The 17,098-nt window shown below is 36.4% G+C and overlaps 1 protein-coding gene across 1 annotated transcript in view; it reads right to left on the bottom strand.

Moving 5' to 3' along the window:
- GTF2A1L (general transcription factor IIA subunit 1 like) overlaps positions 1-17,098 on the bottom strand; it is a 42,538-nt gene that overhangs the window by 17,832 nt on the left and 7,608 nt on the right. The window contains exons 4-6 of the mRNA XM_049651458.1: positions 13,571-13,626; positions 11,223-11,307; positions 8,783-9,369 (exon numbers count right to left, since the gene is read on the bottom strand). Coding sequence (XP_049507415.1) covers positions 8,783-9,369; positions 11,223-11,307; positions 13,571-13,626 — 728 coding nt within the window. The remainder of the gene's footprint in view (positions 1-8,782; positions 9,370-11,222; positions 11,308-13,570; positions 13,627-17,098) is intronic.

Raw genomic sequence — 17,098 nt, 5'->3', positions numbered from 1 at the left:
AATGCCAAAAGTCAAGACCTAAATAAATAGAAAATGTGTCGTATCTATGAACTGGAAGACTCGTTGTGGTGATGTCAATTCCTCCCTTGATCCAACACAAATCAAAGTCCTAGCAGTTTTTTTAATTGACAAGCTCATTCACACATTTATATGTAAAAGAATTAGAATAACCAGACAACTTTGAAAAAGAACAGAGAGACTTGTACTGACATCCAGACACACTATAAAGCTATGATAGTTAAGACAGTGTGGTATGAGTGAAAAAGACACATGAATTCATGAAACCAAGTCCAGAAATAAACCAACACATATGGTTACTGCTTCTCATTAAAGGTGAAATGCTTTAGACATTCAGTGAGCTTCAGACAGTGATGCTAAAACAACATTCATATGCGAAAGACAAAAGAACCTAACCTTGTACTATATACAAAAATTAACCCAACATGGATCACAGTCCTAAATGTAAAACCTATAAAATTTTTTAAACATGTGAGATCCTTGCAATCTTTGGTTAGGTAAGATACATAAGCAGAAATTAAAAGGAAAAAATAAGCATACTTCATCAAAATCACAAACTTTTCCTCTCCAGAAAACAGGATAGAATAGCAAAGATGTGAAATAACTACAAATCTTATAAATTGCTAGGAGAAATGCAAAATTCTACCATACATTGCTAGTGAAAATATAATGGCTTTGAAAACGAGTGTGGCAGTTTCTTACAAGCATATATGTATCATATTACCTAGAAATCCCATTCCTAGGTATTTACACAAAAGAAAAGAAAATCTACATCCACACCAAGAAAAAAAAAAAAAAAAAACCCTGCACATGAATGTTTTTACAAGCTTTATTCACAAAAGCCCAAAACTGGAAAGAATCCACATGTCCAAATGGTGAAGGCCTAAACAAACTGTGGTACAACTGATATATAAACAACATGGATGAATCACAAATGTATTATACTGAAGTTATATGTTGTAGGATTCCATTTGCTTGACATTCTGGAAAACGCAAGCCTATACCAAAAAAAGCAGATCAGTGAGTGGCTGAGAGGGACTGGAAGTAGGGAGGATACGGACTACAAACGGACATGAGGAACCTCCTTAGGGTGATGGAAATGTTCTGTATCTCAGCTTGGTACTGGTTATGTAACTTCCCAGGTTTGTTCAAAATTCATAGCGTACACTATAAACTGTGTACCTAAAACATGTGAATTTTATTGTACGTTAATTCCACCTCAAAAAATCTGATTTTTTTAAGTAAATTATGATTAGGCCTAGGCCCAAACCACATAGTGGAACTGGCCCTTTTGTTTTAATAGTGACAAGTACTGGGAACCTCAAACCACAACATCTTTCTGTTGCAATCAGAGCTCCCAGAGTACTTTTCATGAATATTAAGGCTTATTGAGAAATATTAAAGATTCCAGGACTCTTCTGATTGAATTAATGTAGCATCATGAAACTTAAGTCAGTAAGGTCCTCTTTACTTTGGGAGATGAGTAAGATTACAAATCCAAATATCAGTAACTGCAAAAGGGTTTTGTCATTCTCAACTTCTTCACAGAAGCACTTCCACCAAGCAACGTTCGTGTGCTTATCTGACTCTAATCTCCTAAGGTGGTGATTTGACCAAAACAGCCAGCAGTTTCGTAGCAACATCCAAAACTGATACTGCAGGATCATGAACAGAAAGATGTAAGCCTTTCATATGGCCAAACATCCACACAGATCATCAATGGACTTCTCCCTGTCAAACTGTTACGAGGGGGTTTTCATTCTCTCTCAAAAATAATCAATGTCTCTCCTGGGATCACTTAACAACTTCAAGCATTGTCCTTTGAAAAGCCAGAAAAATTCTGTGTGAAGAAGAATTTAACATTTTGCCCACATTTTTTGACAAATGTCTTGCAAAAGGCAGTAATTCAATACTTTCGCTCTAATGTATTTGAGTTTCATGGCAGCCTATGAGACTTCTCTTAGAATTATTGGCTGTGTCTTAGCATTAATGTATGCCATGTGCTGAAATAGATAGCAGTGCTCTCTTTACTGAAGCAGCAAAACCATTTGTTGCCAACCACCTCAGAAGCTCCATCAGTTTAGACAGTACCAAATTGTGCTAAGAAAAATACTATAATAATAATGTTTCATAAGATAGCAACTCTTTTGATGGTGCCAATGTGCAAATGATGATTAAAATCAAATGCTAGCTGCCCTGAGAAGCATTCATATTTTTATCCTGTTTAATGTTAAAGGCAAATTACTGCTGATTCTTCTATGAATTCCAGCTGAATGAGAAGAAGTGTCAACCATTCTAGTTCACATGATGTCATCTGACAGAGGCACAGCTTCCATTTTCTTTCTCTCTATAAAACAAACCAGCTCAATAATTTCTAAGATTCTCAGTTTCACCAAGGTCTCTTCAATTGTATATGGCTTCTGTGCCTGGGTAGTACACAATAAACAAATGCATGTGATATTTCAAGATAAAGTTCTGTTTGCCCAAACCTGCTTCCAACACTTTCCTTTTAAGTTTTCTTCTAAAGAACAGTATTTTTCCAATGGCTAGTAAGGACTGATAGAACTTCATACCTATTGAGATGATAAATATAGAACAAGAGAAACCTAAGATCCAACACACTTTCTTTTCACATTTTCAAACTAAACTCTGTGAAATTGAATTGCCTATAATCATAATGGCAGGGCACTTCCTCTTTAATTCTTAACAGAAATTTAATCCAGGTATTTACCATAATGTGATGGCAATAATGATTATGTATTACCTGACCATGTACAGTGACAGCCCATGCCACTCCACTCTTACTTGGCATGAAATATACCTTAACATATTTTGACAAATACAAAAAATTATTTTGTTAAATTGGTTTTTCTATAAAGAAAAATATCACATATCTTGTTGAAAAATCTTTGATTTAGAGATATTAATTTAGGAGTGACACCTAGTGACTCAAAAAATATTTGCTCAGTTAACTGAATTCTGAATTCAAATAACGATGACTTTTTACCTTTCAGAGTATCAGAATGGATTTGAAAGAAAAAATAAAGCTCTTAAAGCTATATATTCTTTTAACTCCCTCACTCCATCCATTTTTCATTCATACGTTGACTGTGAGCTAAATCAGTGGTTCTTAATCTTAACTACATTATTACAAACACCTCAGAAAGCTCTTAAACACTAATGAGCGGACTCCATTCCAGGACAAATTATATCCAAATCCCTTGAGGTAGGCCTGAACATTATTTTTTTAATGCTCTAGTGATTCTAATATTTAGCCAGGGTTGAAAACTACTAAGCCAAATCAAGTAATCATAGATCTTTTTCTTCAAAAGCTTAATTCTAGGGGTACCTGGCTGGCTCAGCTGGTAGAGCATGCAACTCTTCATCTCAGAATCGTGAGTTCAAGCCTCACACTGGGCACAGAGCTTATTTTAAAAAATAAATAAAATGGATGGAACTGGAGGGTATTATGCTAAGTGAAACAAGTCATTCAGAGAAAGACAGATATCTTATGTTTTCACTCATATGTGGAATTTGAGAAACTTAACAGAGGACCATGAGGGAAGGGAGGGAGAAAAATAGTTACAAACAGGGAGGCAAACAATAAAAGACTCTTAAATACAGAGAACTGAGGGTTGATAGGGGTGAGGGACAGGGGGGCAGGGAAAATGGGTGATGGGCATTGAGGAGGGTACTTGTTGGGATGAGCACTGGGTGTTGTACGTAAGTGATGAATCACGGGAATCTATTCCCAAAGAGCACACTGTATATACACTGTATGTTAGCTAACTTGACAATAAATTAGAAAGAAAGAAAGAAAGAAAGAAAGAAAGAAAGAAAGAAAGAAGAAAGAAAACAAACTGAAGAATACACACTCTACAAGGCATCAAAATGTGAAAGGCTAAAGTTGCAAAAAATAAACATATGTGCATTTTTATCTTTAAAAATAAATAAATAAAACAAAAAAAATAAAAGCTTATATTCTAGTATACATGAATGTGTATATATTCTTAGGTGTTATGTATACAGAGATTAATGAAATGTACCTCTCAGTACAAACAGGACACTTTAAAGTATCTTTTAACTACATTATGACACACACATGCTTAAGGTGCAGTGAGAACACAGAAGAGATATAACCAATCCAAAAATGAAGGGGGAGGGAGTAGGTCTAGAGGCACTGAAGTAAAATTTCTGAAGTATTAAGTGGATAAGCAGTAATTAACCAGAGAAAAGGATGGGGAAAGAGGGGGATTCGGGCACTCGGCAGAGGGGATAACAAAAGCAAGAGAGAGGTAGGCTACAAGGTTAGCAGAGAATTACAGTTTGGTGTTCCTACCAAAGTAGTAGGCATGAAATGAAGGAAAAGTAACTAAGAAACTCTGGCAGAGAGAGAACATGGAAGTCCCTGCATACCACATTAAGGAGCTTGAACTTTACCTTGTAGGTGATAAGCCATCAGTGACATGTATAGCAGGCTGCATTCTGGGTAAAGCTCTGGCAGCCATAAGAAGCTATAAGATAATAGCTAACATGCTCTGAACACAACCATGTGCTAGGTAGTGTGCTGCTGAACACTTCCCCCTGATCATCTTCTGCAATCCTCCCACAGTGACTCCATGGTAGACACCACTACCTTTATTATAAGTGAGGAAACAATAGCTTGCCAAGTCACATAGTTATTAAGGGAAACAGAAGGGATCAACAATTTGGACCCCAGAAGCCTAGGCCTTTAACCTCTAAAATGGATCGACTGGGAAAACTAGAGTGAAAAAAAAGCAAAGACTATAGACTAAAAATTTAGTTAGGAGACTATTACATTAGCTCCAATGAGAGACAATTAGGACAACAGCAAGAGATGGAGAAGAGGGAAAAGATTCCAGAAATATTTAGTATTAAAGTTATAAATAAGTAAGTTATCAAAATGACACGATTCAGTCTTAAAAAGGAATGAAATTTTGACACATGCTATGACATGGATAAACCTTGAAAATCTTCTGCTAAGTAAAATAAGCCAATCACAAAAGGATAAATATTTTATGATTCCAGTTATGAGGTGTCAAACTCATAAAGACCGATAGTAGAATGGACGTTATCAGGGGGTAAATGGAGGGGTTAATGGGAAGCTACTGTATAATGGGTACAGAGATTTGGTGTCAGTCAATGAAAAAGTTCTAGAGATGGACAGTAGTGATGGTTGCTCAACAATGAATGTACTTAATGCCACTAAACTGTGTACCTAAAAATGGTTAAAATGGTAAACTGTATGTTGTATATATTTTGCAGCAATTTAAAAGAAAAAAATTTTTTTTTGAAAAATTTTTTTTTCAACGTTTTTTATTTATTTTTGGGACAGAGAGAGACAGAGCATGAACGGGGGAGGGGCAGAGAGAGGGAGACACAGAATCTGAAACAGGCTCCAGGCTCCGAGCCATCAGCCCAGAGCCTGACGCGGGGCTCGAACTCACGGACCGCGAGATCGTGACCTGGCTGAAGTCGGACGCTTAACCGACTGCGCCACCCAGGCGCCCCAAAAGAAAATTTTTAAAAAGCACATGATATAAAGAGAATAGGGGGAAACAAAGAGCGCAAAGGTCATTGTAATCCTTAGCGTGGGAGACCAGCTGGGCAGTGGTACCATGCAGTGTCTCTGATGAGGGACAATGAAAAACATTCCAGTAGCACTGTCTAGAAGGCAAAGAGACATGAGAATGAAGCTCAAGGGAGTAACAGGGTTAGAATCATAGTCATCAACAAATAGGTGGTAGTTAAAACCATAATAATCCATGAGATTGCCCAAGAAAAACATGAAGTAGGTAAGAGGAGAAATGGTCTGAGGACAGAACCTTAGGAAACAGGAGGAAGACATAAAGAGGATCTCACCAGGAAGGTAAGAGGATGCAGTCAGACAGGTAAATAAGTAAAAGATAAGGCAGCAGAAGTAACGATATTTGGAAGTGGTACCATGAGCATGATGCTAAGGCAGGTAAGACATAAAAAAGAATTAAAGAAGATACATTATCCTACCATTTCTCTCCTTCTGCTCCTACTTTTTGAAGTTCCCAAAAAGACCTCATTTTCTAGTTCTCTATAGCATTCTGAGATTATAAAACAAAATTCCCACACTGAAGAATAACCTAACATAGTAATACACACTTTAAAATAGGAGCACATCGAAAATTGTGAGGAATATATTTTATACAACAGTAAGAATGTTAAACCTATAAACCTACATGGAAACTTTACATCTTTGGTAGTCTACACAGGACAAGTAAATATGTGTACTTAACTGTACACGTGTAACTTGCTTTAAGCAATAAGAATTTCTGAAAAGCTACTTAAAAAAAGAAAATCTATGTATAATTCTGAAAATTTTATCAGCATAAACTTTACCAGATTACTAATAACTATGTTTAAAGGTCCCTTACAAAGTATTAATAAAAAAACACCTTATAAAATAAATACTTTTGACTATCTGGATTTTTGTGTTTTAATATAGCTCTATTTTAAAACTAACCAAAGAGTTAATATGGAAAGTTACCCAATTTATCACATGCCCATAAAGCACAACAGCACTAATCTAAAGCTTACTGTGGTGCCAGGAGCTATTAAAAACTATACAAATCATCTCTGATAGTTCTAAAAATTATGAGGCTAGTTTCCTGCCTACTTTACGGACTGTAACAATTTCAGAGACTTACATTACATAGCTTGTTTGTAAATGGTGACTCTGGAATTTGAACCTATTGTGGCTTCCAACTTAAGCTCTCGACCACTATCCCCTAAACAATTCTTGATAATTTCCCTTAACTAATCTATTTCCCCATATCACAAGTACAAGGTGACATCTAATACGTAACAGTAGAGTAAGTCCTTGAATCATCACACCAAATATCTGCAAAGTTCATACAGAGTTCAGGCAAAGAGTGCCTCCAAAAGTTTTAAGTGATAAAAACAAACACTTATTTTCAATGCAGTTATTTTTTTTCCTCAAAAACAAATGTTTCATAATTATGAGCTTAGCCTACACTTCTTAAATTTTATAAATAATGTGGAAATAGAATGAAAAAAATACTCAAAACAACATTTTAATCTTTATACTCTAAACCCAAACTCAACTTGCTAAAAGAGACTTGCTAACAGCTTTTGAACAGGCTTCATCAAACATCTGAAACATTCTCAAACAGGTCAGTTTCTGATAGTCCCGGTCTTCATCCACTGCCCTTCATTGCACCCTTTATCCTTCCTTTCTACCTAGGAAAATGTTTTATTTTTTATTTTTTTTTTAACGTTTATTTATTTTTGAGACAGAGAGAGACAGAGCATGAACGGGGGAGGGTCAGAGAGAGGGAGACACAGAATCTGAAACAGGCTCCAGGCTCTGAGCTGTCAGCACAGAGCCCGACGCGGGGCTCGAACTCATGGACCACGAAATCATGACCTGAGCCGAAGTCGGCCGCTTAACCAACTGAGCCACCCAGGCGCCCCTAGGAAAATGTTAAAGTGGCACTTAACTATGCATTGCTACAGATCTCTGTACAGCAGTTCTAGAGGACCACTGAACTATTAGCTAGAGACACAAACATTTAATTAGTTGTCATAGGTCACTAAACTGTATAAATAGAGTCAGTTTTATTACCTATTTTACATTTGTAAAAATAAGCAAGATTTTTAATTTTTAAGATTTATTTTTGAGAGAGAGAGACAGAGAGACAGAGCATGAGTGGGGGAGGAACAAAGAGAGAGGGAGATACAGAATACAAAGCAGGCTCCAGGCTCTGAGCTGTCAGCACAGAGCCCGACATGGGGCTCGAACCCATGATCTGTGACTTCATGACCTGAGCCAAAGTCGAACGGTCAACCAACTGAGCCACCCAGGTGCCCCGCAAGATTTTTTTTTAATTTTGCCATCCAAAATTCTCCATGAATTGGTCTTCCTTCACTATGAATTCCTTGGAAATTAATAATTCAAACCTATTTTTCACATGCAAAGTTAATTAGAAGCTATTTTTTAGTAGTCTGAATTTCCAAAGATATTAACTGGTATTTCAGCAAGCAGAGAGAAATAAAATATTAGCAAGATAAGGGAAAATTTTCATATGGGAGTTGCAGAAAATTTTGTAGAGCACTTGAAAAAAATACTTTGGCTCTCTTTTATGTATTAAGTACGACAATGAATTACCTCAAAATATTCATTTAATTACTAGGATGGATTTCTGGGTCTTTTAAATTTATATGCAAACAAACATTCTCACAATGTAAGGAAGAGGTAAAATGGATTACTTTAAAACAAACACACTTTCCTTTAAAGAATATTCTAGGGGCGCCTGGGTGGCTCAGTCAGTTAAGCATCTGACTTAGGCTCAGGTCATGATCTCATAGTTTTTGAGTTTGAGCCCTGCATCGGGCACTGTGCTGAAAGCTCAGAGCCTGGAGCCTGCTTCGGATTCTGTGTCTCCCTCTCACTCTGCCCCTCCCTCGCTTGCACTCTGTCTCTGTCTCTCAAAAATAAGTAAACGTTAAAAAAAAAAAATTAAAAAAATAAAGAATATTCTAGTTCATTAACTGACATTCAAAGTGTGAAATGCTGGGCATGAATACTTTCAAGAACTGATAGCTATATTAAAAAGAATAATAAACAACCTTCTAGAGGAAAAAACAAGACACATGTACTATGAGTACCTTACAGCTTAAAAATACTCAGGATGTCAAATCACCAACCACTGTCTATCGCCTAATACCATTACACTGAATATAGAACTACCTTTTCTGAGACAGGTAGGCTGCTGGGCTCCTCTGTATTTCTTGGCTGCTTTAAAGAATCACATCCAAACATCCTGTTTTTAAGAACATGAAGCTGAGTATCAGTCATGTGCTGGTGCTGGGCGCCTGGTCGGCCCGTGGAGAGGGGCCCACCATTCAGATTTTGAGTCACGCTGGCTGAAACACTGAGCACTGGCTCCACAGGAGAACCTGTCTGAGAGACCTGTGGAGGAAACATAACACCTGGAACACTGATATACTGAGAGCTTTCCAGCTGACTCAACAGAGCTTCAGACATGATTTCACGCTCATTTCCAGAAGGTACAAGTATATCACTGGTGGCATTTTCAAAATGTTTCCTATGCACTAGCCCAGAATGAAGAATTGGAGGTTGCTGGGGCACACTTTCTAGTCTCTGAGATTTTTCAGTAGTTGCTTGGAGAGAACATGGGTTCAATCGTGGAACACAGGTCTGTATCATGGAAGGCTGTCCCAGCTGCTGAAATACTTGCTGAACTGGATGAAGAATACTTGCTCTTCCAGAAGTCTGTGTCACCATAATTGGTACACTGACTTTATAAAGGTGACCTTAAAAGGGAGAAAACAAAACCATAAGTAGGATAGAAACCTAATTTCGTTGAAAGAAAGAAAGAAAGAAAAAAAAAAAAAAACAGGAACCCTGGCAGCCCTTTCTGCCCTTGAGTCCTGTCCCTGTGCTTTAACAGAACTGTCTTTTTTACAATGAAAAAAATAAATAAATAAAAATAAAAATTTTAAAAACTTAAACCCTCAGGCATAACAGACTGTCAGGCAATCCATCAATATGTTAATAATGGTTATCTCTAGGAGTTTTTATTTTATTCTTCAGATTTCCTGTATTTTCTACAATAAATATCCATTACTCTACCGTTAAAAATTAAAGAGGTCTCACTTTAACTCTAGTCTTTTCTCACTATTGCTCATATGGCACATTTTGCGATACATACAGGCCACCAGTATTTACTCCACAGAAGTATTGCATTGTTTGATAAATTACAATGTTACCAACCCAAATTGGGATTTAAACAAACATAATCATGGAGAATGTATTTCAGATATTTAAGATATACCATGTAATGACTCTAAGACAAGGCTATCCAAAAGGAGTTTAATAATTTCAAACTCCCCCCTGCCCCCCCACATTTTGACCTTTTTTTCCTCTTTAAAATAACACTAAAAAAGGGGTGTCTGGGTTAAGCATCTGACTTCAGCTCAGGACACAATCTCATGGTTTGTGAGTTCAAGACCTGCATCAGGCTCTGTACTGACAGCTCAGAACCTGGAGCCTGCTTCAGATTTTGTGTCCTCCTCTCTTTCTGCTCCTCCCTGCCTTGTGTTCTGCCTCTGTCTGTCTGTCTCTCTCTCTCTCTCTCTCAAAAAATGAACAAACATTAAAAGAAAATTAATAAAGTAAAATAACACTTAAAAGGAAAAGGAAAAAATTATTTTTTTAAGCACTCAGTCAGGTGCTTTAAACTTTGTGACAACCTCAATAATAGGTATGATTCTCTTTCAAATCAAGAAATGGTACTCTGGGGTACCTGGGTGGCTCAGTTAAGTGACCAACTCTTGATTTCACTTCAGGTCATAATCTCACAGCTCATGAGTTAGAGTCCCTTGTTGGGCTTGGGATTCTCTCTCTCTCCCTCTATCTCTGCCCCTCCCTCTCTCTCTGCCCTCCCCTGCATGTGTGAGCTCTCTCTCTCTCAAAATAAATGAACTTTAAAGAAAAAAAAAACAGTATTCTGAAAAGCAAAGGATGGTTCATCTCTGAACTTCTTGTATATTCTTTCTATTATACTATACAATCTCCAGTAAGAAAGGAGGCAAAAGTTGATCAAGGTAATGTTTAGTTTTTCCTGATTAGAGCTAACAGAGACACAGAATGTTATTTTGTATTTGTCAAAATTTTTTTTAATATTTATTTTTGAGAAAGAGAGAGTGTGAGCAGAGAAGGGACAGAGAGAGGGGGGAGACACAGGATCCAAAGCAGACTCCAGGTTCTGAACTGTCAGCACAGAGCGCAATGAGAGGCTCAAACCCACGAACTGTGAGATCATGACCTGAGCCAAAGTCACTTAACTGACTGAGCCACCCAGTGACCCCATGTCAAAATTTAGATAATTGATTTGAATTAGAGAAATACATATAAAGCATCTTATACAACATTAGGGAAGATAACTGGGAATAAGTAAGAGGACAGGCCTAGGACAGTGTCTTTTATGGGAGAATGCCTCCAGAACAGCAATAACCACCATTTAGTATTCCTCTTAAAATAAGTTGTATTAAAACTTCCTATAATTTCAATAACTTCCAGCATACAGTTTATTAAAAATCATGAAAATTAACATCCAGTAGTCAGTACCAGTGCTAAAATAAATTATTCGGGGCTATACTCTTACCAGATGCAGTCTGTAGTGTCACACCTGCTGGTACATGAATAGGATAACCAGGAAGAGTGAAGCCTGCACTAGAGTTTGAGGCGCCCTAGATATGAGAAATTTAATTAGAAAGTTAGAAAAGGGCTTTACTTCTACCTTTTTTTCCTGATATCATGAGGGTAAAAAATAATCTGATTCAGGATAAAAGGACAATGGTTGGACCACACTTAACATTAGTGCTGAGTTCTTTGAATAAAACAGCTTTTCAATATTTGATTTAGATTATCTCAGCAAGGATAAAAGGAATTCTGTTCTACAGCTATTAGCAATGAAGTCAGTAAGTCTTAGTAAACAGCATCGACACGGACTCATACAACTTGCCCACTACACAGCTTTCCCTGAGTCAGTGATTATCAAAATGTCAGGTGCAAGAACCACAGCTGTTCACAGACTCCTCTGGTCAGTAAATTGATCACTAATGATATTTTAAATTAGATAACACAATAGTGTAGAATTTTTATTTTAGAATAATTAAACCTCGGTTTTCCATTTTTTTAATACTAAATCAAAAGACAAAAAAGTTTTTGCCTACCAGACATGCAAATATTTAAAAAGACTGATGTACAACATTCAATGTTGGTAAGTATGTGATAAAAAGCACTTTTCTCAGACCACTGCTTACATGAGTGTGTGTGTGCCATCCTTTTGGAGGGCAATTTTGCAATACATAACAAAATTAAAACACGCATAATCTTTGACCCAAAAATTCCACTTCTAGGAATATACCCTGATTACCTGATTGTCATGCAAATTCACAAAAACAGATCTACAAGCATAATCAATGGAATGTTATACTAGAAAAAAATGAAATAATTTAAATGTCCATTAACAAAAGCTTAATGAAACTGTGATATATCCACTATGGTTAATCAATATTTAACTGGCAGTGAATAAAGATCCATCTATATTACTAAGAAAAAAAAAAAAAAATTACAGGGGCACCTGGGTGGCTCAGTGGGTTGAGCCTCTGACTTAGGATCAGGTCATGATTTCACTGCTAGTGGGTTCAAGCCCTGCATCAGGCTCTGTGTTGACAGCTTGCAGCTTGGAGTCTGCTTCAGATTCTGTCCCTATTTCTCTGCCCCTCCCCTGCTCATGCTCTCTCGCTCTCTCTTCTTGAATATAAACATTTTTTTTTAAATTACAGAAACAGTACAGAGATTAAGCCTACTTTTACCCTGAAAATTAATTTAACTTTCATCAAAGAAGGTTAGATGTTCTATACCAGGTAGATCCTAAATGGATGATCTTGATGTTTTATTTTCTGATTTTTTTTTTTTTACCCAAGTTGAGCCACATAATAATTCTTTTTATTTGAGTGGAATATTTTGGCTATTTTGTACCTTTCTGTTGTAGAGGTTTAGAGTATAAGATTTGGGGCAGAAAATTAAATTACAACCTGTATGTAGAAAATTGAGTAGCTAGATGGATATACATTAAACAGTTAAAACAGTTGTCTTTGGGGTACAATACTGCAGGGCTCTTTTACTTTTTACTTTATAAATTTGTTTTTACTGTTTACAGTATATTGTTTCTTTAATCAGGAGAAAAAGTAGTTCCAAAAATTTCAAAGGCAGAGATATTTTTCATTGGTCTCTTATCAAAAGCAGCACCATTCTTCCCAAAAATCCTAGTAAGGGCTATGGCTTTGTTTTTAATGAAGAAATGGAAATTGATGGCCCACCAAACCTTTTCCCTCAGAAAGTGGGCTGAAAGAAAATGAAAAACAGTAGATTATATACCATCAGAACCATGGAAGAGAAAAAGTGCTATTTTTCTCCACCTGAAAACTACTCAATTTTCTAGATACAAGTTGTAATTTAATTTTCTGCCCCAAATCGTGGGGGAGGGGGGGATCCTATACTCTAAACCTCTACAACAGAAAGGTAAAAAATGACCAAAATATTCCACTCAAATAAAAAGAATCATTATGTGGCTCAACTTGGGTAAAAAAAAAAAAAAAAAAAATCAGAAAATAAAACATCAAGATCATCCATTTAGGATCTACCTGGTATAGAACATTAATGGTGTGTTAAAACTCCATAGAATTTAACTTCAGAAATTTCCTAACCTTGGCAGATGCTAACAACTACTCTGGAAGACAGGAAGAGTTGATAAAGAAAACGTCAATTCTGGAACTACAGAGTTTTTGCAACATCCATGTTACAGAAGTCCTGTCTCCCCATCCCTTACTACACCCTTTCCCATTCACCTGAGGGAATATGAATTATATCCATGCCCAGCATTCTGCTACCATTTGCTAAAAATGAAGCATACATTTAAAAATATATCCTTAATAAGCTACATACCAGTTCTGCTGTAGTAAAACTGGCAAGAGGTCTACCAGCAGGAATAACTAATGATGCTGCATAGAAAAAAAAATAATTATACATCCATTACAATTTACCAATTTAATAAAATTGCTAAGTCTAGCTTATTTTTAAAAACGTTTTCCATCACTAACATGTTTGACCATGGTGAATCCAAACTTCCTAATTCCAAGGGAGGTAAAAGAATTATATTTAATTTAATTATATTTTTCTCCAACAGCTTCAGATAAAGACTTTATAACTAACGTATTTTAAGTACCAAAAGAAAATATCTCATTGTAATCAAGTATACCGTAGTATAGAACCCCATAAGAAAATACTTAGGTTGTTTTTATTAAGTCAGTATAACTCTAAATCTCTATAACTTTTCATTGGGAAGGAAAAGTACTATTCATTCAAGTAGCACATTTCCAAAGACTACACTATTGAGCAAAATTGTGTACCCCAACATAAACCATTACAAATTTTACACATTCAAAAGAATTTCCAGAGGTGCCTAAGTGGCTCAGTCAGTTAAGCAGCTGACTCTCGATTTCAGCTCAGGTCATGATCTCATGGTTCATGAGATGGAGCCCTGTGATGGGCTCTATGCTGACAGTGTGGGGCCTGCTGAGGATTCTTTCTCTCTCCTTCTCTCTCTGCCCCTCCCCAACTCATGTATGCACTCATGCTTACTCGCTCACTCTTTCTCTCAAAATAAATAAACAGGGGCGCCTGGGTGGCTCAGTCGGTTAAGCATCCGACTTCGGCTCAGGTCATGATCTCATGGTCTGTGAGTTCGAGCCCCTCCTCGGGCTCTGTGCTGACAGCTCAGAGCCTGGAGCCTGCTTCAGATTCTGTGTCTCCCTCTCTCTCTGACCCTCCCCCGTTCATGCTCTGTCTCTCTGTGTCTCAAAATAAATAAACATTAAAAAAAATAAATAAAAAAAATAAACAAACATAAAAAAAAAGGATTTCCAATTCATTTATTTCATCAAAAGCGACTTACAATTCTTTGGCCAAATAAAGCCAGCACAGCTACACAGTTTTAAGAAAAATGATTAAGAACATGTTTCTAGAAGTCTTTGCATGAATTTTGCATGAAGTATGGCTACTAAGAAAATTACAAGAGGACAAATTCTTAGGAGAACACCAACCTAACCTGCATTAAAGTTGCCATCTCATATATCTTTTCTTTATTATCTACCAATTTTCTTGGCTATCCCTTTATTTATAATCCAGCTAAAAGGCTGGCCTAATGATTGTGAATGTAAGCATTAAAAAAGTAAGTGTAAAGAACAAATAGTAACTCCAACAGAAAGACCTCGATTGACCAAAGTAACCTTAAACTTTGCCTCAAGGCTCATTTTAGCTGAACGTGACTCTTAGAATATCACTCTGCCTTTTCTTTAATAAAAATAACAACACCTTAGCATGTTTATGCAGCACATATGTATTAAATGTAATGTTTATTAGGTTCTTTTTTCACACACCACATTAAATTGTCCCAAAGATCTGCTTCTGACACTAGAACGGCTCCATAATAAACAAAGGAGTTCAGAAGAGCAAATATTTTTTAAACTAACCATCCTTCCCACATTGAGACAACAGAAGTGAAGCTACAGAGATTGATGATTAATGAAGTAGAAAATTATTTTTATCCTCCGTTCATCTATGGCTTTGCTTATTAACAGGCATTCTTTTAGAAAGGCTAAATTAGAAAGAAGTGGTGGGGCAGGAACACAATGGTATTAGTCTTAATTAGCTGAAGTAAGCGAAGCTTAAGCTGGTACAGCTGAAGCCACAGCCTGAGAGGAAACAAAAATCTGTTAATACACTGTCTGAAGCAATTAAATGAATTTCTTGAGGAAAAATAGCAACAATCCCCCTCTTTTAAATACCTTGCAATAAATCCTAAAGGATACTTTTCTATACTTACATAAATCAAACAGAGCCAAAAGAGAGTTTTAAGAGTTTCTTTATAGCTTTCAGAATAAAAGCATTGAACAGTTTTATAGAGAAGTTTCATACAGCTCCTACTTAATTTTGATACTAAAGGCACCATTTACATACTTGCACAAATTATATATACTATTATATGTGCCTGAAACATGCTTTTTAAAATACTCAAGATGTTTTCAATAACCAATTAAGTTTTAAGTGAATATGTGTTCTTAATTAAAACTAAATGTCAGAATTTTGGTCTTCATGTATATATTCTAGAGATATTAGATTTCCCAAACAACAGGCTTTACAACATAGAAATAATTCAATCCCACAAATGAGAAATTCTGTAAAAAGATAATATTACATAATAACATTACTAGTGTATTTTTTCCTATACAGTAAGAAGTTTTTGATACTTTAAGGCAGTTAGTAATTTCATAATTCTTGGTCCTGCTTTGAACCATTCCTAATCTTAATATCCAAGTCATATGACTCAGAAAGTGCAAAGACTGGTCTATCTTCTTCTTTGTCACTACTCATTACCATATGCATGTCTCCTGATAACCAAACTGAATATTCTAACTCAAATCACATCAAGAACCAACAGCACTGCTGAAATTTTCACCAGATTTAAGTTCAGGAACAACTGGAAATATAGTTTGTACCTGAAGTTTGGGAGTTTTGATGCTCAAAGATGAAAGCCATGACAAACTTCTCAAAATTCCCATTTTTCCTTTTCTTGCTCCCCCAAATGACTAACGAGTTTCAGCAAAAAGACTGTGTAACATGAATACCAAATAGCACAAACTGATTTGAACTGCCCTAGAAATAGGGCATAGACCAAGTGACTCCATGTCCCAGTTTACCCAGGATAGTCCTAGTACATACCTATTATTCTGAGGTTATTATTAATGGAATCCCATTTCTCTCTCAAAAATGGATTACAGGCAAAGACTCAGAATAGCCAATATGATATTCAAAGAGGAAAACAAAGTTGGAGGACTGATAATACCCCACCTCATGACTTACTAGAGAGCTGCAACAATCAAGACAGTGTTGGCACTGGATAAAGAACAAATAGATCAATGGAACAGAACAGAGAGCCAAGAAACTGATCCACCTAAATATGGTCAACTGGTCTTTAACAAAGGAGCCAAGGCAATACAGTGGCAAAAAGATAATCTCTTCAACAAATGGTGCTGTAACAAGTGGCTATCCAATGCAAAAAACTGAAACTAGACACAGACTTTACACCCTTCACAAAAATTAACTGAAAATAGATCAGACATAAATGTAAAATGCAAAACTACAAAATTCCTACAAGATGGAAGAAAATTTAGATGACCACATGGCAAAGACTTTTTAGATGCAACAATGAAGGCACAATCCATGAAAGAAATAACTGATAAGCAGGGCTTCATTAAAATTTAAAACTCTGGGACGCCTGGGTGGCTCAGTCAGTCAAGCGGCCAACTCTTGATTGCTTTCAGCTCAGGTCATGATCTCACAGTTCGTGAGTTGGGAGCCCAGCGCTGGGCTCCATGCTGACAGTGTGGAGTCTGCTTGGGATTCATATTCTCT

Source organism: Panthera uncia, assembly GCF_023721935.1.
Source record: "Panthera uncia isolate 11264 chromosome A3 unlocalized genomic scaffold, Puncia_PCG_1.0 HiC_scaffold_11, whole genome shotgun sequence".
In the NCBI taxonomy this organism is placed as follows: domain Eukaryota; kingdom Metazoa; phylum Chordata; class Mammalia; order Carnivora; family Felidae; genus Panthera; species Panthera uncia.
This window is presented reverse-complemented; position numbering and strand designations above follow the sequence as displayed.